At 45.3% G+C, this 16711-nt stretch overlaps 2 protein-coding genes across 3 annotated transcripts in view; both read left to right on the top strand.

The window, feature by feature from the left end:
* The window catches only part of crebbpb (CREB binding lysine acetyltransferase b), a 46919-nt gene extending 40215 nt beyond the window's left edge, over positions 1-6704 (top strand). For both annotated transcript variants that reach the window (XM_085454235.1, XM_085454234.1), the window contains exons 25-31: positions 1014-1160; positions 1255-1368; positions 1482-1647; positions 2023-2190; positions 2442-2603; positions 2922-3203; positions 3323-6704. In XM_085454235.1, the coding sequence (XP_085310361.1) occupies positions 1014-1160; positions 1255-1368; positions 1482-1647; positions 2023-2190; positions 2442-2603; positions 2922-3203; positions 3323-5731 (3448 nt within the window). In that variant the 3' untranslated portion in view covers positions 5732-6704. The remainder of the gene's footprint in view (positions 1-1013; positions 1161-1254; positions 1369-1481; positions 1648-2022; positions 2191-2441; positions 2604-2921; positions 3204-3322) is intronic.
* A 977-nt stretch (positions 6705-7681) lies between these two features.
* trap1 (TNF receptor-associated protein 1) lies at positions 7682-16631 on the top strand. Its single transcript, XM_085454236.1, has 18 exons — positions 7682-7878; positions 8930-9100; positions 9181-9263; positions 9345-9485; positions 9926-9997; positions 10121-10281; positions 10381-10490; positions 10580-10653; positions 11779-11934; positions 12159-12279; positions 12366-12435; positions 13198-13345; positions 13444-13629; positions 13768-13906; positions 13987-14072; positions 15521-15666; positions 15753-15825; positions 16211-16631. The coding sequence occupies exons 1-18, from the start codon at positions 7758-7760 to the stop codon at positions 16310-16312; spliced, it is 2160 nt and encodes a 719-aa protein (XP_085310362.1). The 5' UTR covers positions 7682-7757; the 3' UTR covers positions 16313-16631.
* The last annotated feature ends 80 nt before the right edge of the window (positions 16632-16711 follow it).

Below are 16711 nucleotides of genomic sequence, written 5' to 3'. Positions count from 1 at the left end.
CACGGCATCTGACTTGGAGGCGCTAATCCATGCCAGTTTGTAATGTGCTGCAAACATCCCCACTGGGAGCTGTAGCCCATAGCAGAGTGAAGCCAGCAGAGACATGTTAAGACCAATGAACATGACACCCTGTGCCATTTGGCTACGCCTAGAAATTCTGTTCATAATAGTAATGAACAGAATCGGAGACAAAGGGCAGCCCTGGTGGAAAACAAGCCTACCTTATTGCCAGAAAGATGAACCCAATGACCCATAATCATGAAGCAACCCCTGAGGGGGCACAGTTGAATTGCTTCTTCAAGTCAGCAAAAGTATCTGTAGAGTAGTTGGGGGCAATACCCCACACACATTCATCTATCATCATAGAGGGCACAGAGCTGGTCCAGTGCTCTGCAACCAGGTTGAAAACCACATTACTCCTGTGAATGGAGGTGGACTTTTCTCCACAGGGGAAGGGAAGCTAAAAAGTGTGATTTCCTGTTGAAGTTGATACCTCTGGCTCCCCACGGCCTACAGTGTGGTCAGAGAACTGCTTTCACCTCCCGAGTTATCTGACTTGAGGTTGCTAGATTTTCTTCAAGACTTATGGGAATCTTGTTCCATGGCTCTATGTACCAAACCCCTCCCACACTCGAGTTGGCGTAGTTGGCGGCTAAGAACGCTGTCTTCTGCCAGTACCAGTCAGCTGCTTTCAGAGTTGCACAAGTTAACCAGTCTTGAAAGAATCCCTCCCTTTTGATTGAGAACTCCCTTCACTTATGTCCATCTTCTGCCAGAAGCCATCGTAGGCGGATACTGCGTCAGGCACCAACAACTTTATAATCACAGTTCTGTACATCTGCGTCAGCAATGGAGGTGTGGTACACGGTTCATTCAGACTACATGACCCCAGCTTCCCCAAGGATGCTGTTGACATGCCTCTGCCAGAAGCTCTAAGAGCACCCTGACTATACGTTGAGGTGTACTCGATCTGTCCATTGCTGCTGTTGCTTACACCTTCTCTGTTTCCACAGGTTTGTAGACTCAGGTGAGATGATGGAAAGCTTCCCCTACAGAACCAAAGCACTTTTTGCATTTGAGGAAATAGACGGGGTGGACGTTTGTTTCTTCGGAATGCACGTCCAGGAGTACGGCTCAGAGTGCCCCTTTCCAAATACCAGGTAACACGGGCAAAATGTTAGAGGCATTGCTCTAAGTTTCCTTTTAGTTTGTGTGCATTATTCTCACATCACATATTCTGTATCTCTTTTTCAGACGGGTTTACATATCATACCTCGACAGTATTCACTTCTTCAGACCGCGTTTGCTAAGGACTGCAGTATACCATGAGATCTTAATAGGATACCTGGAGTATGTGAAAAAACTTGGGTGGGTAAAAAGTAACTTTATGCAGTGTTGCATTTTAGCTCCTTTCAGTCATGTATTGATGCATGTTTAATTCTTCTAAGTGCTAAGTGAGTCATAACTTAATTCCTGACCAGGTATGTGACGGGTCACATTTGGGCCTGCCCACCCAGTGAAGGAGATGACTATATTTTCCACTGCCACCCTCCGGACCAGAAGATCCCCAAGCCCAAAAGGCTTCAAGAGTGGTACAGAAAAATGCTGGACAAGGCTTTTGCTGAAAGAATCATACATGATTACAAGGTCAGAAAATTATACCAGTAAAAATAACTTTGTAACCACCTGTGCATGTTATGTTTCTCAAGACATTCCCAGCTATAATTAACATTTTGAAGTCTGGTGTTGGCGGCAGGCGGTTACCACGCTGTTCAGCTGAACTAACGTAGTTTGCTTTAGGAATATAAATGATTATCTTGTAAGACTCTGGAGTGGCTGATGGGCACATTTACACTGGAATATCAGTGAATTAACATTTATTACCAAACGACTTAGACTTGATGTACACTCTGATGGGAGTGACTCCCCCCCCCCCCTCATTTTTCATAAATCCAACTTGACCCAATTAGAAGCTCTTGTTGCCCAATTCCATGATAAGAGCCTTTGTGTGTCTGTGTTCAGGACATTTTCAAGCAGGCAACAGAAGACAGGCTGACCAGTGCCTACGAGCTGCCGTACTTTGAGGGTGACTTTTGGCCTAATGTACTGGAGGAGAGCATCAAGGAGCTGGAGCAGGAAGAGGAAGAAAGGAAAAAGGAGGAGAACACAGCCTCCTCTGAGACAACAGAGGTGAGTTTGATGGATACATGGATTCAGAATATTTTTATTAATGAAAGAAAGCCTCTTCTGATCCCAGAATCAACAGCCCAGTGTTTTAAGTCCTTTGTCTCGCCCCAGATTGTATCATTCTCAACTACCCATTATATAAATGCTTTTGGCTTTCTGGCACTGTATAAACCACTCTGCTTAATTGCATAATCTCATCTTGCCAGTTGTGCAATCTCAACTTCTCTAAATGTCCATGTGTGTCTTTTTACAAGGGAGCCCAAGCTGACAGCAAGAATGCCAAAAAGAAGAATAACAAGAAAACCAACAAAAACAAGAGCAGCGTCAGTCGAGCCAATAAGAAAAAGCCTGGAATGCCAAATGTAGCCAATGATCTGTCCCAGAAGCTCTATGCCACAATGGAGAAACATAAGGAGGTGGGAAACCCTAGCAACTATAACAGATTTTTTTTTTTTTTTTGTCTCTGCTAAATGAATAAAATTTCATTTCATGTAACATTTCAGTAACTTGACTCTTGTTTTAAAGCTTGGGGAAAAAATTCAGACAAAGCTGGTAGATTGTTGTGTGTGAAATTCTAAGTACAGAGCAGCGTCTCTCTTACTGTGCTGCTTCCTGAGGATAATTGAATTCCACATGAAAATTTTCTTCCACACAAGAGTTATGGAATTTGTCACATTGCACTACACTTCAGCAATGCCTATAGCTAACAGTGTTGCTTCCCCTCCTGCCACCAGGTATTTTTTGTTATCCACCTCCATGCTGGGCCAGTCATTAACACCTTGCCACCCATCATGGACCCTGACCCTCTGCTGACTTGTGACCTGATGGATGGACGTGATGCGTTTCTGACCTTGGCCAGGGACAAGCACTGGGAGTTCAGCTCACTGAGAAGGTGTAAATGGAGCACAATGTGCATGCTGGTGGAGCTGCACAACCAAGGCCAGGACCGCTTTGTGTACACTTGCAATGAGTGCAAGCACCATGTTGAGACTCGCTGGCACTGCACAGTTTGTGAGGTAAGATACAGTTGTGATCATTGACCGTGTTTTAAAAGCAACATCTGCATCGGTTTTGAATTAACACCTAGTTTACATTTTTAACTAAGGTTAATGTCATCTCTCTCCCCTCTCATCAGGACTATGACCTATGCATTAACTGCTACCACACTAAAGGCCATGATCACCAAATGGTGAAGTGGGGTCTGGGCTTGGATGATGACAGCAATGGTCAAGGTGGAGAGGCCTCCAAGAGCCCTCAGGAGAGTCGACGCCTTAGTATCCAGCGCTGTATCCAGTCCCTGGTGCACGCCTGCCAGTGCCGCAATGCCAACTGCTCTTTGCCGTCCTGCCAGAAGATGAAGAGGGTGGTTCAGCACACCAAAGGTTGCAAGCGCAAGACCAATGGTGGCTGTCCTGTGTGCAAGCAGCTCATCGCTTTATGTTGCTATCATGCCAAGCACTGTCAGGAGAACAAGTGTCCCGTGCCCTTCTGTCTCAACATCAAACACAAGCTTCGACAACAGCAGCTGCAGCACAGGCTTCAGCAGGCTCAAATGATGCGTCGCAGAATGGCCACCATGGCTGGAAGGGGTATGCCTATGCCATCTCCACCTACCTTAAATGCCCCAGACACTCCAAATTCTGTGCAGCAGCCTAATACACCCCAGACTCCCCAGCCCATGTCCAACCAGCCCCAACAACAGCAACCACCAAACCCCACCAATATGTCCCAAGGCTTTCCCAGCAACGGCCGCAGCAGTCAGCCTCCAACACCAGTGCCGCAAGGTAAACCGGGGCCTCAGTCATCCCCTCTCCATCAACAGCAGTCACCCATGCCCAACATGCCGCACCAACAGCAGCCTCCACAGCCTCGCCAGCAGCAGCAACCGCAGGAGTCATTGATGGAAGCCCTGAAGGTGGCCAGACAGATCGAGATGTTAGCTAAGTCAAAGCAGCCGCAGCAGCAACAACAGCAGCAGCAGCAGCAGAAGCAACAGAATTATGCAATGAATGGGATGCCAATGAACCACCCACGCATGATGGGGCCCATGCCAAGCCAAATGCAGATGATGCAGGGGCCACGCGGGCCCCAGGTGATGCAGCAGGGCCAGTGGGGTCCGGGGATGCAGAATCCCCAGGGTCATCAGCCACAGGTTCCTCCTCAACAAGGCCCCATGCCCCCTCAGCAGCCTCAGGGAAACCCAATGCCCCAGCAAGGTCAGCCCATGCAGAGGCCCATGATGCCCCAGCAAGGTCACCAGATGTCTGGGGTCATGCCTACACAGGGCTCCTCACAGCAGGGCATGACACCACAGCGACAAAACATGCCCCGAGGTATGGCGGGTAACATTGCTCCAAGTGCCCTGCGGGAGCTATTGGACACCCTAAAATCACCCAGCTCCCCACAGCAGCAACAGCAGGTCCTGAGCATCCTCAAGTCTAACCCCCACCTCATGGCCGCCTTCATTAAACAGAGGACGGCAAAATACCAAGCCAACCAACCACAGCAGCAGGCCCAACAGCAGAACCCTCAGGCCATGCTAGGATCCCAGCCAGGAATGCACACAATGGTGGGCATGGCAAACCAGGTGCAAAGGCCAGGAATGGCACCTCAACAGCAGCCTCCTCAGCAGGTGGGACCCCAGGGAATGCCATCCATGGGCACCCAAGGCCAGATGGTACCAAACGGAAATCAAATGTTCCGCAGACAGCAAATTCTTAGGCAGCAGCAGTTGCAACAGCAGCAGCTGCTGCTGCAACAGCAACAGCAGCTGCAGCAACAACAGCAGCTGCAGCAACAGCAGCTGCAGCAGCAGCAGCAGCTGCAGCAGCAACAGCAGCAGCTGCAGCAACAACAGCAGCAGCAGCAGCTGCAGCAACAACAACAGCAGCAGGGAGGTTTGCCTCCAGCCCATGGGCAGTTCCCCCAACAGCAGCCGGGACCAGGAAGCTATATCCGTATGCAGCAGCAGCAGCACATGGCTATGCAAGGAGGTGGGGGGCCTATGGGACCGCTCCCTCCCACATCTCAAATGGGCCAACCTGGGATGGGAATGGATGGACAGCAGAACTTCCAGCAACGCATGCTTCAGCAGCAACAGCATCAGATGATGAAGCAGCAGATGGGCTCTTCGGCACAGGCCAACTCGATGAGTCCACAGCCTCACATGCTCCAAGGCCAAGCCCAGGCAGGAGCTCACCTACCTGGCCAGACAATGGCAAATACCCTGGGAAGCCAGGTACGCTCTCCAGCCCCAGTGCAATCGCCCCGCCCACCTTCGCAGCAGGCACCTCATTCCAGTCCCTCCCCTCGGATACAACCCCAGCCGTCACCTCAGCATGGCGCACTTCACTCCAACTCTCCCCATCCCAGCTTAGGAGGTCCCATGTCAGGGTCCATGGAGCAGGGTCACATGGGAACACCAGAGCAGAGCGCCATGCTCCCGCAGCTTAACACACCAAACCGAGGGGGGTTGAGTAGTGACATGGGTATGGTGGGTGACACGACGGGAGACACACTAGAGAAATTTGTTGAAGGATTGTAGCATTTTGAGACAGAAGAAAGGCATTGTTCTGTTTTCAGCTGCAACATTTTTCTATTTGCTGATGTAAAAAGCTAAAAGAAATCACAAAATAAATTAGTCTTACGAGGCCTACGGACTGTGAACCAAGGACTACTTTTTCAAGTACACAGAGTGATTTAATAATTGCTGTTGAAGAAACAACAAAGACACAATGAATATATTTTTGGTTCAGACCAGCCTTGCAAGATTTTGCCCTGGTCTTTGTGTTTTAATTTGTTTTTCATTTGTTATTCTCTGGTATTGACTTTTTTAAAAAACCTTCTCTAAAAAAAAAAATTTCATTTTATTATTTTTTATTTTGTACGTTTGCAAATTAATATTGTATTTGTGTAAAGAAGACTGTAAAATTATTTGTGTGGGAATTGTTTTTGCCAGGCTTCACCTCTTGCTCAGTTTCTCTGTTCCTGGCTAATTTATTCTAATATGCCATTTTTCAAAAAGGACTGCCTTTAGGAAAGCCTTAATTTCTTTCCTGTTTGCAGAGTCTAAAGGAGATTAACGTATTTGTATAGATCTAGGAACTATTGCACACACCCAAACACAATTTGCAGGTTGAAGGTAAACCTGCGTTGACTCTTCATGTTCACAGGTGCAGGAATGTTCTTTTTACTGGCCTGGGCCCAGTGTTCGTCTTGCAGATGTTCAAAGATTGCTTTGTCTCTCCTTCAGTCTAAAGAAATTCTCATTAAGTCCTAAACCTCTTTCGCCTGTGGTGGGAAATTACCTTGTTTGACTGCTGATTTGTGTTCAGAGAGTTTTGTGCATCATTTTCTCTCGCATTAAACTTGACTTGATGATGAACTATTCTCTAATGTAAATCATGCAGGTGGACAGTACTGTAAATATGCAGAAATGAAATCACTGTACAAATTGGTTCAAATGGCTCATTTCGTACTTATATACCATATTGTTAAATAAACCTGTGTGCCACAGACTCTGCCTCGAATCTTTCTGCATGGGGGAAATTTGTATGTGTTCAGCAGCTGGGCTGATTTTTATTTGCTCAATCATTTCTCTATATTAAAAAATAAATAAATAAAACGATCCATTAGATTTTCATCAGTTGCGTGTGGAAGCTTGTTTGGGCCACTGAAGAATTTGTTTGTTTTGGTTTTTGTTTTTTTTTTGGGGGGGGGGGTTGCCCTCCTTAAGTCAAGGTTTCAGGTAAATTCAAATGATCACTGACATTTCAAACTTAGTTGGACATTAACATTTTGAAATGTGTAACCTGAAATTTTGAGAGATGATGAAATTATGAGATGTGTAACTTAAAGTTTTAAACTGATAACCTGAAGTTATTGAGATATGTGAACTGGAATATTGTGAAATGTAACTCAAATTTTGAAATAACCTGAAAATTCGAGGTAAGATTTTGAGAAAACTGAATTTTTATGTAGGTAAGAGGACAAATTGAAATATAAAACTTGAAATTTGGAGATGGGTAATTTGAAATTTTTGTTTTATTTTTTTCCCCCAGTGGTAACGACAAGCTTTCATAGTTTCCAAGAGTTTATTTTGATGTGAGAACAGGATCAAGAAAAATCTTCACATTTAAAAAATATTGAACCATCAGATTTTTGCCATTGACAATTTGAAATGTAACAAATTGTTGCAAAAAAAAATGCTGCTTGCATGAACATAACGCACTACTTTTACATTCTGTTTGACCTTGAATTGTAAATTGGGAACAAAGAAAAAAATCTAAATTTTAAGTAATCAGAAAACTCTAATAAATAACCGTACTAAAGATGAATATAAATATATACACATATAATATACACAGGTGATTAGCCGTGTATTATGACATAAAATTATGCACTTACAGTTTAAAGAGCATCCTATTCTCATCAGGCAGATTGCGGTCGGCCTTTTGGCGTCATTATCGCGCGCAGTCGCAGGTCCTTTTTCCGCTGTAGTTCAGCGTGTGTCCCTGTCGGTCAGTTGACCTGTCATTTGTTTCGTCTTTGGGTCCCACCTGAGTGTCAGCATGTCCCGCTGTCTCGCGCTGGCTCGGTTCGCTCTCGGTTCCTCTCAGAGGGCCAGCTCGCGGCTGGTGTCATCTACACGCGGGCTGAGCAGCCGACCTGTCTCGCGCTCCTTGACTGGAGGTAAGCTGTGCTTATTAGCCAGCCAAGTTAGCCTAGCCGCCTAGCTGACAGCACCAAGATTTCAGTTAAATGTAAACTCTGCTTCGGCTAACCTTTGTGGCCATGTTTTATAAACTAACCTGCGGCTCACGTGTCTTACAGTAGAAACCGATTAACGGTTAAAAATGAATTTAAAGCGATTCGCTTATAAATTTTATTGCATGGTTACATCACACTAAACACAATAGATTTCATTTATCGTTTAATATCCCCCATCTTTGAGGAAAGCTTACAGAAGTACCATACCATAAACCCCTGAGAACCGAGGAAAAAAAGTGTCTTTCAGTTGAACCTTTTTGGTAATTTCCTGCCTCTTTGGAGCAAAAAGAGGCCACCCAAACAAATAAGATATAATTGAAAAGGCCAGGATGTTCTCAATTGAGAGGACACCAGGACTTAACGTTACTGTTACACAAACACTTAAAAACACAAAGATGAGACCCTTATTTTTTTTTTGAAAGAAGGCTCATGCACACTGCTCAAACGAGTAAATCCATTTCACCTGCTTTGTTTCAAATCAAAGTGGCAGCAAGATGGAGCCCCCCTCCCCAAAATAAGCAATGGTTGTGCAGATGTTGACTACAGACCCTTGCTCGGAACTTACTTTTCTCTAGTTTTGCTTTTTGCTGGTGTCTTTGTGAGTCCTGGTAGCATGAGACGTCACCTACAGCCCAACTGCAAAAGCCCGATCCTCTCTATGCTTTAATCTGCTTCTCAGTACACCTGGATACAGGAGTCGAGCTACAGCATTTTGAACAAGCAAGAGATGTGAACGCAGAGCCTGACTAATGCCCAAATATAAGCTAGTGTGATAACTAAGCCTGGATGACACGAAGCCATGAATCACTTTCTTGAAGGTCTGTTTTGCTGTAGGCAGCATTCGGGCATTGTTTGGGTAAACTTGTGGCCTCAGAGGGTTAAGTAGATCCTGATTAGAGAGATGATGAGGGATCTAAAATGCTACTGCTTCCCTGTTAAATGGCCTCACCATCTTTACTTGTCATGCCATCAGGTTTGTCGGTTGGACAGCTGCAGAGGTGGAGCAGTCGCCCCAGGGTGTGGAGTTCGCAGCAGGCCTGCCTTGGCGTTAGCCCACAGTATTATTACAGCACCCAGGAAGCAGAGAAAGAGCCAGAGGAGGAGCCTCTGCACAATATCATCAGTGATACAGAGGCTGTGCAAGGTACTGGGACAGCTGCAGACATATTTCCTATGAAAGCTTGTTCTCAAATTCTGAATGTTGCTCTGCCTTTGATCTTTCAGGTAGTTTCCACAAACATGAGTTTCAGGCTGAAACCAAAAAGCTGCTGGATATTGTCGCCAGGTCCCTGTACTCAGAGAAAGAGGTGATGTAAAGTTGGACAAAAGCTACTATCATTACAGTTTACCTTCACTGCTCTCCTCTGACTGACTTGTCTTTCTTTCAGGTCTTTATCAGGGAGCTCATCTCTAACGGCAGCGACGCACTGGAAAAACTGCGCCACAAATTGATATCAGCAGGTGGTGAAACGGCTCCAATGGAGATCCACCTGCAGAGTGATGCAGCAAAGGGCACCTTCACCATTCAGGTACACCTGTTTACTGACTTTAGAAGTTTTGGACAAGTTTTAGAACAGGAAGAGTAACATTAGATCAGAAAGCGAGTCGTAATCCTAGCAGATCAGCTGAGCTCGGTGCCAGCAAAACACCAGCCGATGGCTCAGCTGTTACCTTTCCATGTATCCTGTCTTAACCAGGATAATTCTAAATTTGTTCAAGCTGCTTTGCAACCCATCTCCACCCCAGGTCCTCCTCTTTTCTTGCATTGTTACTTACTTAAATCAGTAGCATATCTCTGCTTTTTGTCCTGAGATCCATACAGCCAGCTATAAATAACTATAGCAGGTTGTTCCTAGTGCTTCTAGTGCACTTGAAGCCCTGAGATGGTTTACTGCCCCCTGCTGGTAAATGGGATACAACACACTAGGATAGCTTAACTCTTGAGTGACTGATTTCTATATTCAAACAGGACACAGGAATCGGCATGAACAAGGATGAGCTGGTGTCTAACCTGGGCACTATCGCCCGCTCTGGTTCTAAGGTGAGTGCTTCATTGTGACATTACTTATCTGATATAGCGCTCCTGTTTGGCTTTTAAAATGCAGCATCGTGTTTTCTGATGCTCACTCCTTCTGTCATTATTGTAACTTTCTCCCCACTGTAGGCGTTTTTGGACGCTCTTCAGAACCAGGCGGAGGCCAGCAGCACCATCATTGGTCAGTTTGGTGTTGGATTCTACTCCGCCTTCATGGTGTCCGACCGCGTGGACGTGTACACTCGCTCGTCTGAGCCCGATGCACCTGGATACAAGTGGTCCTCAGATGGGTGAGAGCAAAGAGTGGCTGTAGAGAGGTATCCTTGGTTTGAGAAGGGCTGCTGTGAATCAGAAGTGTAATCCTCAATATTTCACATGGTCTCCCTCAGCTCTGGGGTTTTTGAGATTGCTGAAGCCACCGGCGTTCAACAAGGAACAAAAATCGTGCTCCACCTGAAAGACGACTGCAAGGAGTTTTCCTCTGAGGACAGAGTTAAAGGTAAAAGTGCTGTCGCTGCTTTGGTAACTGTAGGACGGCTGCAGTGAGGAGACGTATTCATGCATCAGTACTTATTGTTTCTGTTTCAGAGGTTGTAACAAAGTACAGCAACTTTGTAAGCTTCCCCATCTTTCTGAATGGACGGAGGCTCAACACTCTGCAGGTGAGCTGCTGTTCTTCTGTTTTGGATGCAAAGGTTGTCACTGAATGGTCCAACCTCACAAAATAAATGGCACAATTGTACAGTACTGTGTAAAAGTCTTTAGCCGCCCCTGATTTCTTGATATTTTGCCTCCAAGGAGCCAAACGTTTGCTCCTTGTGTTTGTCCTCGTACCTGACAATTTTAACCAGAATGTTTTTGTTTGTTTGCTTTTTAACCCTGACCTAGGAATTATTTATTAAAAGGCACTAACAAATAGTAAAACTATCGTTATTTCTTTATTTTATTTTACCTTAGTTTGTTGTACAAGTTCCAAAAAAACAATTCAGTTAGATTAAATGTTTTCAAAAGTGTAGTTTTTGCCGCTCAGCCCTGAAAGGCTCATGGGGTATTGTCATCACCCGACTGGGTGGACAGGCATGTGGTGTGGACACCTAAGTTTGTGAATTTAATAACTTGAGAAAGAGGTGACGTAGGAGCTTCAAATTGATACCATGGGGTGCATCTACTAAAATACCTGGACGAGTTCAAATCTTGGTGACCTCAACCTGAAAGTCACTGTAAGCTTTCCGAAAATCTGGTGTATGGGATAACTTAAGAACAAGACGACGTAGGATTTTGACATGAATACCATGGGTGTGTCTACTAGGAGGCTGAGGGGTAGCACTGTCAGTCATTAGTATTTATTTAGTTAAGTTGAATTTAACTGTAATAATCTTGGTGTCTGTTTATAACAGATGACTTGGCAAAGAACCCGTTTTATATTGTATTTTGTGGCATTTTGTTGCTAGCATAAAAATCCAAAGACAGCAAGCATAAAATAGTATTTTTGCACCAACAAGCTGATTCCCAAAGACCTCTCAGCCCAAATTTGATATACATCGTAGCTGTGTATGTTGTGCAGTTTCCTTAAAGAATTTTAGGCACCTGGGGAGGTGGGAGACAAAAGAAGAAGTATTAAAGAAATGTAATGATTTAACTGGGGTTTTTTTTTACCTTTATTTATACAAGTAGTTTCATTTAGACTCAGTGTCTCATTTACAAGAGAGCCCTGTTTCAGACAAACATATTAAAATTACGACAATGAAAATAATAATTTTTAATAATCGCTGTCTGTCTTCCTTCAGGCCTTGTGGATGATGGAGCCGAAGGAGATCAGTGACTGGCAGCACGAGGAGTTCTACCGCTACATCGCTCAGGCTTACGACAAGCCACGCTACACTCTGCACTACCGCGCCGACGCCCCGCTTAACATCAGGAGCATCTTTTATGTCCCCGAAGCGGTGCGGAGTATTTCGCAATGCAAACTTTACTTCAGTTGCTGTTTGGTTGCAAAGCTCTGTGAGAATCTTCATTTAGGAAACCGGCTGGTGTTCAGGTCCAGTACTGATAGATGACGTAAACTTTACAGCTTTATAAATTGTTCTTTAGCGACCTTTCAGCAGTGTTGAGTCGAGGAAGCTGGTTTCCTGTAACGTGTGTGACAAAAGAATGTATTTGCCAACAGAAGCCATCCATGTTCGATGTGAGCAGGGAGATGGGGTCCAGCGTGGCTCTGTACAGCAGGAAGGTCCTGATTCAGACCAAAGCTACTGACATTTTGCCCAAGTGGCTGCGCTTCCTTCGAGGTTTGTTCCTCCTCAAATGCTTCTAGCATGCTCTGTATTTTTTTCTTCACGCAACACTTTGCAGAATGTTTTTGTTTTGTTTTTAGGTGTGGTGGACAGCGAGGACATCCCTCTGAATCTGAGCAGAGAGCTGCTGCAGGAGAGCGCCCTCATCAGGTACACTAGCAGTAATGCAGCTGTTTTAGGAATAAGTTTGGTTTAATGAAGGAAACGTACTGTACTCCATATCTGTATTTTTATTGTGGAACTTACTCTCCATTAATCAAATAACAGTCCCTCATGTCTCAGGCCACATCTGCATACATTTGCATTTTAACGGGGCGATAGTGGCTCAAGAGTTGGGGGTTCGTCTTGTAATCGGAAGGTTGCCGGTTCGAGCCCCGGCTTGGACAGTCTCTGTCGTTGTGTCCTTGGGCAAGACACTTCACCTGTTGCCTACTGGTGGTGGTCAGAGGGCCCGGTGGCGCCAGTGTCCGGCAGCCTCGCCTCTGTCAGTGCGCCCCAGGTGGCTGTGGCTACAATGTAGCTTGTAAAGCGCTATACAAATACAAACCATTTACCATTTTAAAACGGTGTTTTAAAAAAAGGGACTGAATTATCTCCCAACACGGCTGTAACCACGCATCTCATTGACCGCTCACCTTCTTCTGGAAACCGCTCCACACAGAGTTTCGTGACCTCAGAGGAAACGACTATAGTTCGTTACAAAAAAATCTCCTCTAAAATATGCATGTGCAAAATCAAAGCCATGACGGTAACCTGTGCTTTGACTATGCATTAAAATAGACGTTTGACATCACTAGAGCATATCAGCGAGAAGACTGACCCCTTACACTAAAACCGTGCAGTCAATTTTTCCGTTCTTCGCTTGTTCTCCCCTCGATGTTTGCTCATTCCTCTACCGTCTCCTTTCTTTAGGAAGCTTCGTGATGTTCTGCAGCAGAGGGTGATCCGCTTCCTGCTGGACCAGAGCAAAAAGGAGCCAGAGAAGTACAGCAAGTTCTTTGAGGACTACGGCCTCTTCATGAGGGAAGGCATCGTCACCACACAGGAACAAGATGTCAAGGTTTGCACCAGAGCTTTGCATTGAAATGACACAGAACTTTAAAGGTTAGCAGAAACACTTTGAGTCTGAGTCATGCTCCGTGCCCTCGCTCTTTGTAGGAGGATATCGCAAAGCTGCTGAGATTCGAGTCGTCGGCTTTGCCGGCCGGCCAGCAGACCAATCTGATGGAGTACGCGTCCCGCATGAAGGCAGGCACGCGTAACATCTACTACCTGTGTGCCCCCAACAGACATCTCGCAGAGCACTCCCCCTACTACGAAGCCATGAAGCAGAAGGACATGGAGGTAAGACTTGGACTCGAGTTAGCCAGCAGCCGGGTAACCCGAGCTGATCATTATCCTGATTAATCAACAACAGGTGCTGCTTAGAGCTTCACTATAACAAACTGCCGTGTCTCCATTTGCGTGCGTGCACGTATGCAGGTGCTCTTCTGCTACGAGCAGTTCGATGAGCTGACCCTGCTGCATCTCAGAGAGTTTGACAAGAAGAAGCTGATCTCAGTCGAGACCGACATCGTGGTCGATCACTACAAGGAGGAGAAGTATGAAGACAGCAAGCCAGGTGTGCCCGTCTTTCACAAGAGCCTCTCGCTGTTGCAGCTGTAGACTTGACTCCTGCTCATCGTCTTTTCTTCCTCGCAGCATCCGAGCGCCTGACGCAGGAGCAGGCTGACGACCTCATGGCCTGGATGAAGAACTCGCTTGGACCCCGTGTGACTAACATAAAGGTAAGAGAGGAACATTTGCATGCCTGAGATACCTGAAATGACTGTTTCTGAATTCGGCTGATGGGTTCTTGGAGGCTTGTTGGTCGTCTCTATCCGCACCTTCGATCGCTTTGTTTCCTTTCTTTTTTGTCCTTTTTCTTTCTGCACAGTTGTAGATTTGTAAAGTTTTGTGGGAAGAGCGTGAACTTTAGGTCCTGAAGGAGGGTATGATGGGAAAAGTTAAACACTTTCCTAAAGTGCTGGTTAAATCAGATTGGGAGCTGTGGTGAATGATCGGCTGATTTCCTGTCACGGACTCAATTTTAACCGTCGTGTCGGTAAATAAAAACCAATGATGTGGAAGCTTGCTTCCTCTATGTGAACTAAGCAAAGTGTGACTAATTCTGACACAGTTAGGGCGACTCGGACCTTAGTTTTTACGTTCGTAAACAGATTACAAGCCAACATCTTCACAGAAGCTCCAAAGCTTCACGTCAGGAATTTCAGGATGAAATCGGCTTGAAAATGCGATTATTTGTGAGTTTGACTCAGTTTATAATGTGAATACATGAGAGACATCAAAGTTCAGCACAACCAGGCTTTCTTTGGCTCAACAAAACCTAAAACCCCAGGTGGAGAGAACGGATCAGCTTTCTGCTTCAGGCTCTGTATGAGGAGTTTTGTGGGTCATGGGACTCTTCTTTCACACAGTGATCAGTATGAGTAGCACCTGCTCTAATCACAGATGTTATCAGAGGGTGATAATGAAATGGTGATTAAAAATCTATAAGGAACATAAAACACACAAAAAGGACGAGACAGTCCGAGCAGAGGACAGAAGATCGTTAATCAGAGGACAGGAAATCACCTGATTGGATTTTTCTCTGTACAGAGTAGTAATAAAAACATTTTAAGTTAATCATTTTAATTGCTTAATTATTATCAGTGCTAATAAGGTGACGGCTGCACATTAAAGGCCTGAAACTTTAAACTACATTTAAACATTTAAGGTGACTGTCACACAGCGTGGGAATCGATTTGGCTGAAAACGATTTGGCACATTAGAATCAGGTTTCACATCATCACCTGTGGCGGCAGACGGCCGCCCCTCGCTGAGCCCGTTTCTGCTGGAGGCTTCTTCCTGTTAAAAGGGAGTTTTTCCTTCCCACTGTCGACAGAGTGCTTGCTCACAGGAACTCACCTGATTTTTGGGGTTTTCTCTGTAATTTTGCAGGGTGTTTAACCTTAACTGTTGTTGTGATTTGGTGCTATATGAATAAAACTTTAAGGGAAATGAACATTTACACATTTCCTGCATCATTAAATGGACATTCCAGTAACAATGGGCGTCACAGTTTGTCCTCGGTTTTGGTAACAACCATTTCATGTTAAGCACCTTTAGAAACAGATTTAAACGTCTCTTTGTTACCACCGTGTGCTGTAGTTAATTTTCTCCTCTGGCACTTTAGCTGACGCCTCGTCTGGACACCCACCCGGCCATGATCACAGTGCTGGAAATGGGCGCCGCACGCCACTTCCTCCGCACCCAGCAGCTGGCCCGCACTGCTGAGGAGAGAGCCCAAATACTGCAGCCCACACTGGAGATCAATGCAGGGTGTGTGTGTGGACAAATTGTACTGGGTGGAGAGTGGGAGAAAGTGGGTTTTTGTCCTCTTCTGACTGCGCTCTGCTTTCTCACAGACACGATCTGATCAAGAAGTTGTTCGCACTGAAGGACACAAACTCTGAGCTGGCTGGATTATTACTGGAGCAGGTACTGTGCTCAGTTATTTCATCTCTATTTGCTCTTTGCCCATTTTTTCCATTAATGATTTCTAAACCAAAAAAAACAAAAAACGCCATATCACAATTTTTAACACTTTCCTTATATTTAGAAGAACAAAAATGAAATGTCAAATGTGTTTTAATGAAAAAATAAAGGCTGCGTTGTAGTGCTGTCAGATACTGCAAATTTTGGTAAATACAGGGCTAATATTGCCAATACCGATACAATAAGCATGTTATTATCAGTGTAAAACGTTGCCCAGCCTTTCTCTGCAGGCAGGATGCCATTAGCTTGTTCACTGGAGAGATTTTATGGTAATTTGTTTTAACTGGTAGCAGTGCAGCTTCTATAGTTTTACTTTTATTTTTTCCAGATCTATGACAATGCCATGATCGCAGCCGGCTTGAACGATGATCCTCGACCGATGATTTCCCGCCTCAACGACCTCCTGACCAAAGCTTTAGAGAAGCACTGAGAGCGGCCCGCAGACACACTCTGCTTTGGTGAAAGCGGCCTGTAGACTGGAGCATTCGCAGCAGCTCAATGGTCGATAAAGCCAGAGAACTAGACTTGATAAAGAATACGCCACCTCTTTTCCCCTCTCAAGACTTTCATTTCCACCGGTGCAGCAGGCGTGAAGGCTGAAACAGGAACTGCCTGAAGATTCTCCATAAACACTTCAGTGTCTCTGTGCTTTGTGTTCTTTGGTCCTGCCATTAACAGGACATGAAGGTCATGGTTGCACCGGTCTGTTGTTACAGTGTGACTTTGCCATTACACTCACTCTTAGTGTACTTTCAGTTAATAGCCAGGCTCATTCTTAATCACATCATGAATACTCCAGGCTTCTCAGTGAGCGCTGGACTCATCTTAA

This window comes from Copadichromis virginalis, linkage group LG4 (genome assembly GCF_057382275.1).
Source record: "Copadichromis virginalis isolate Kocher_CV1m ecotype Utaka linkage group LG4, C_Virginalis_male_GT1.1, whole genome shotgun sequence".
Taxonomy (NCBI): domain Eukaryota; kingdom Metazoa; phylum Chordata; class Actinopteri; order Cichliformes; family Cichlidae; genus Copadichromis; species Copadichromis virginalis.
This window is presented reverse-complemented; position numbering and strand designations above follow the sequence as displayed.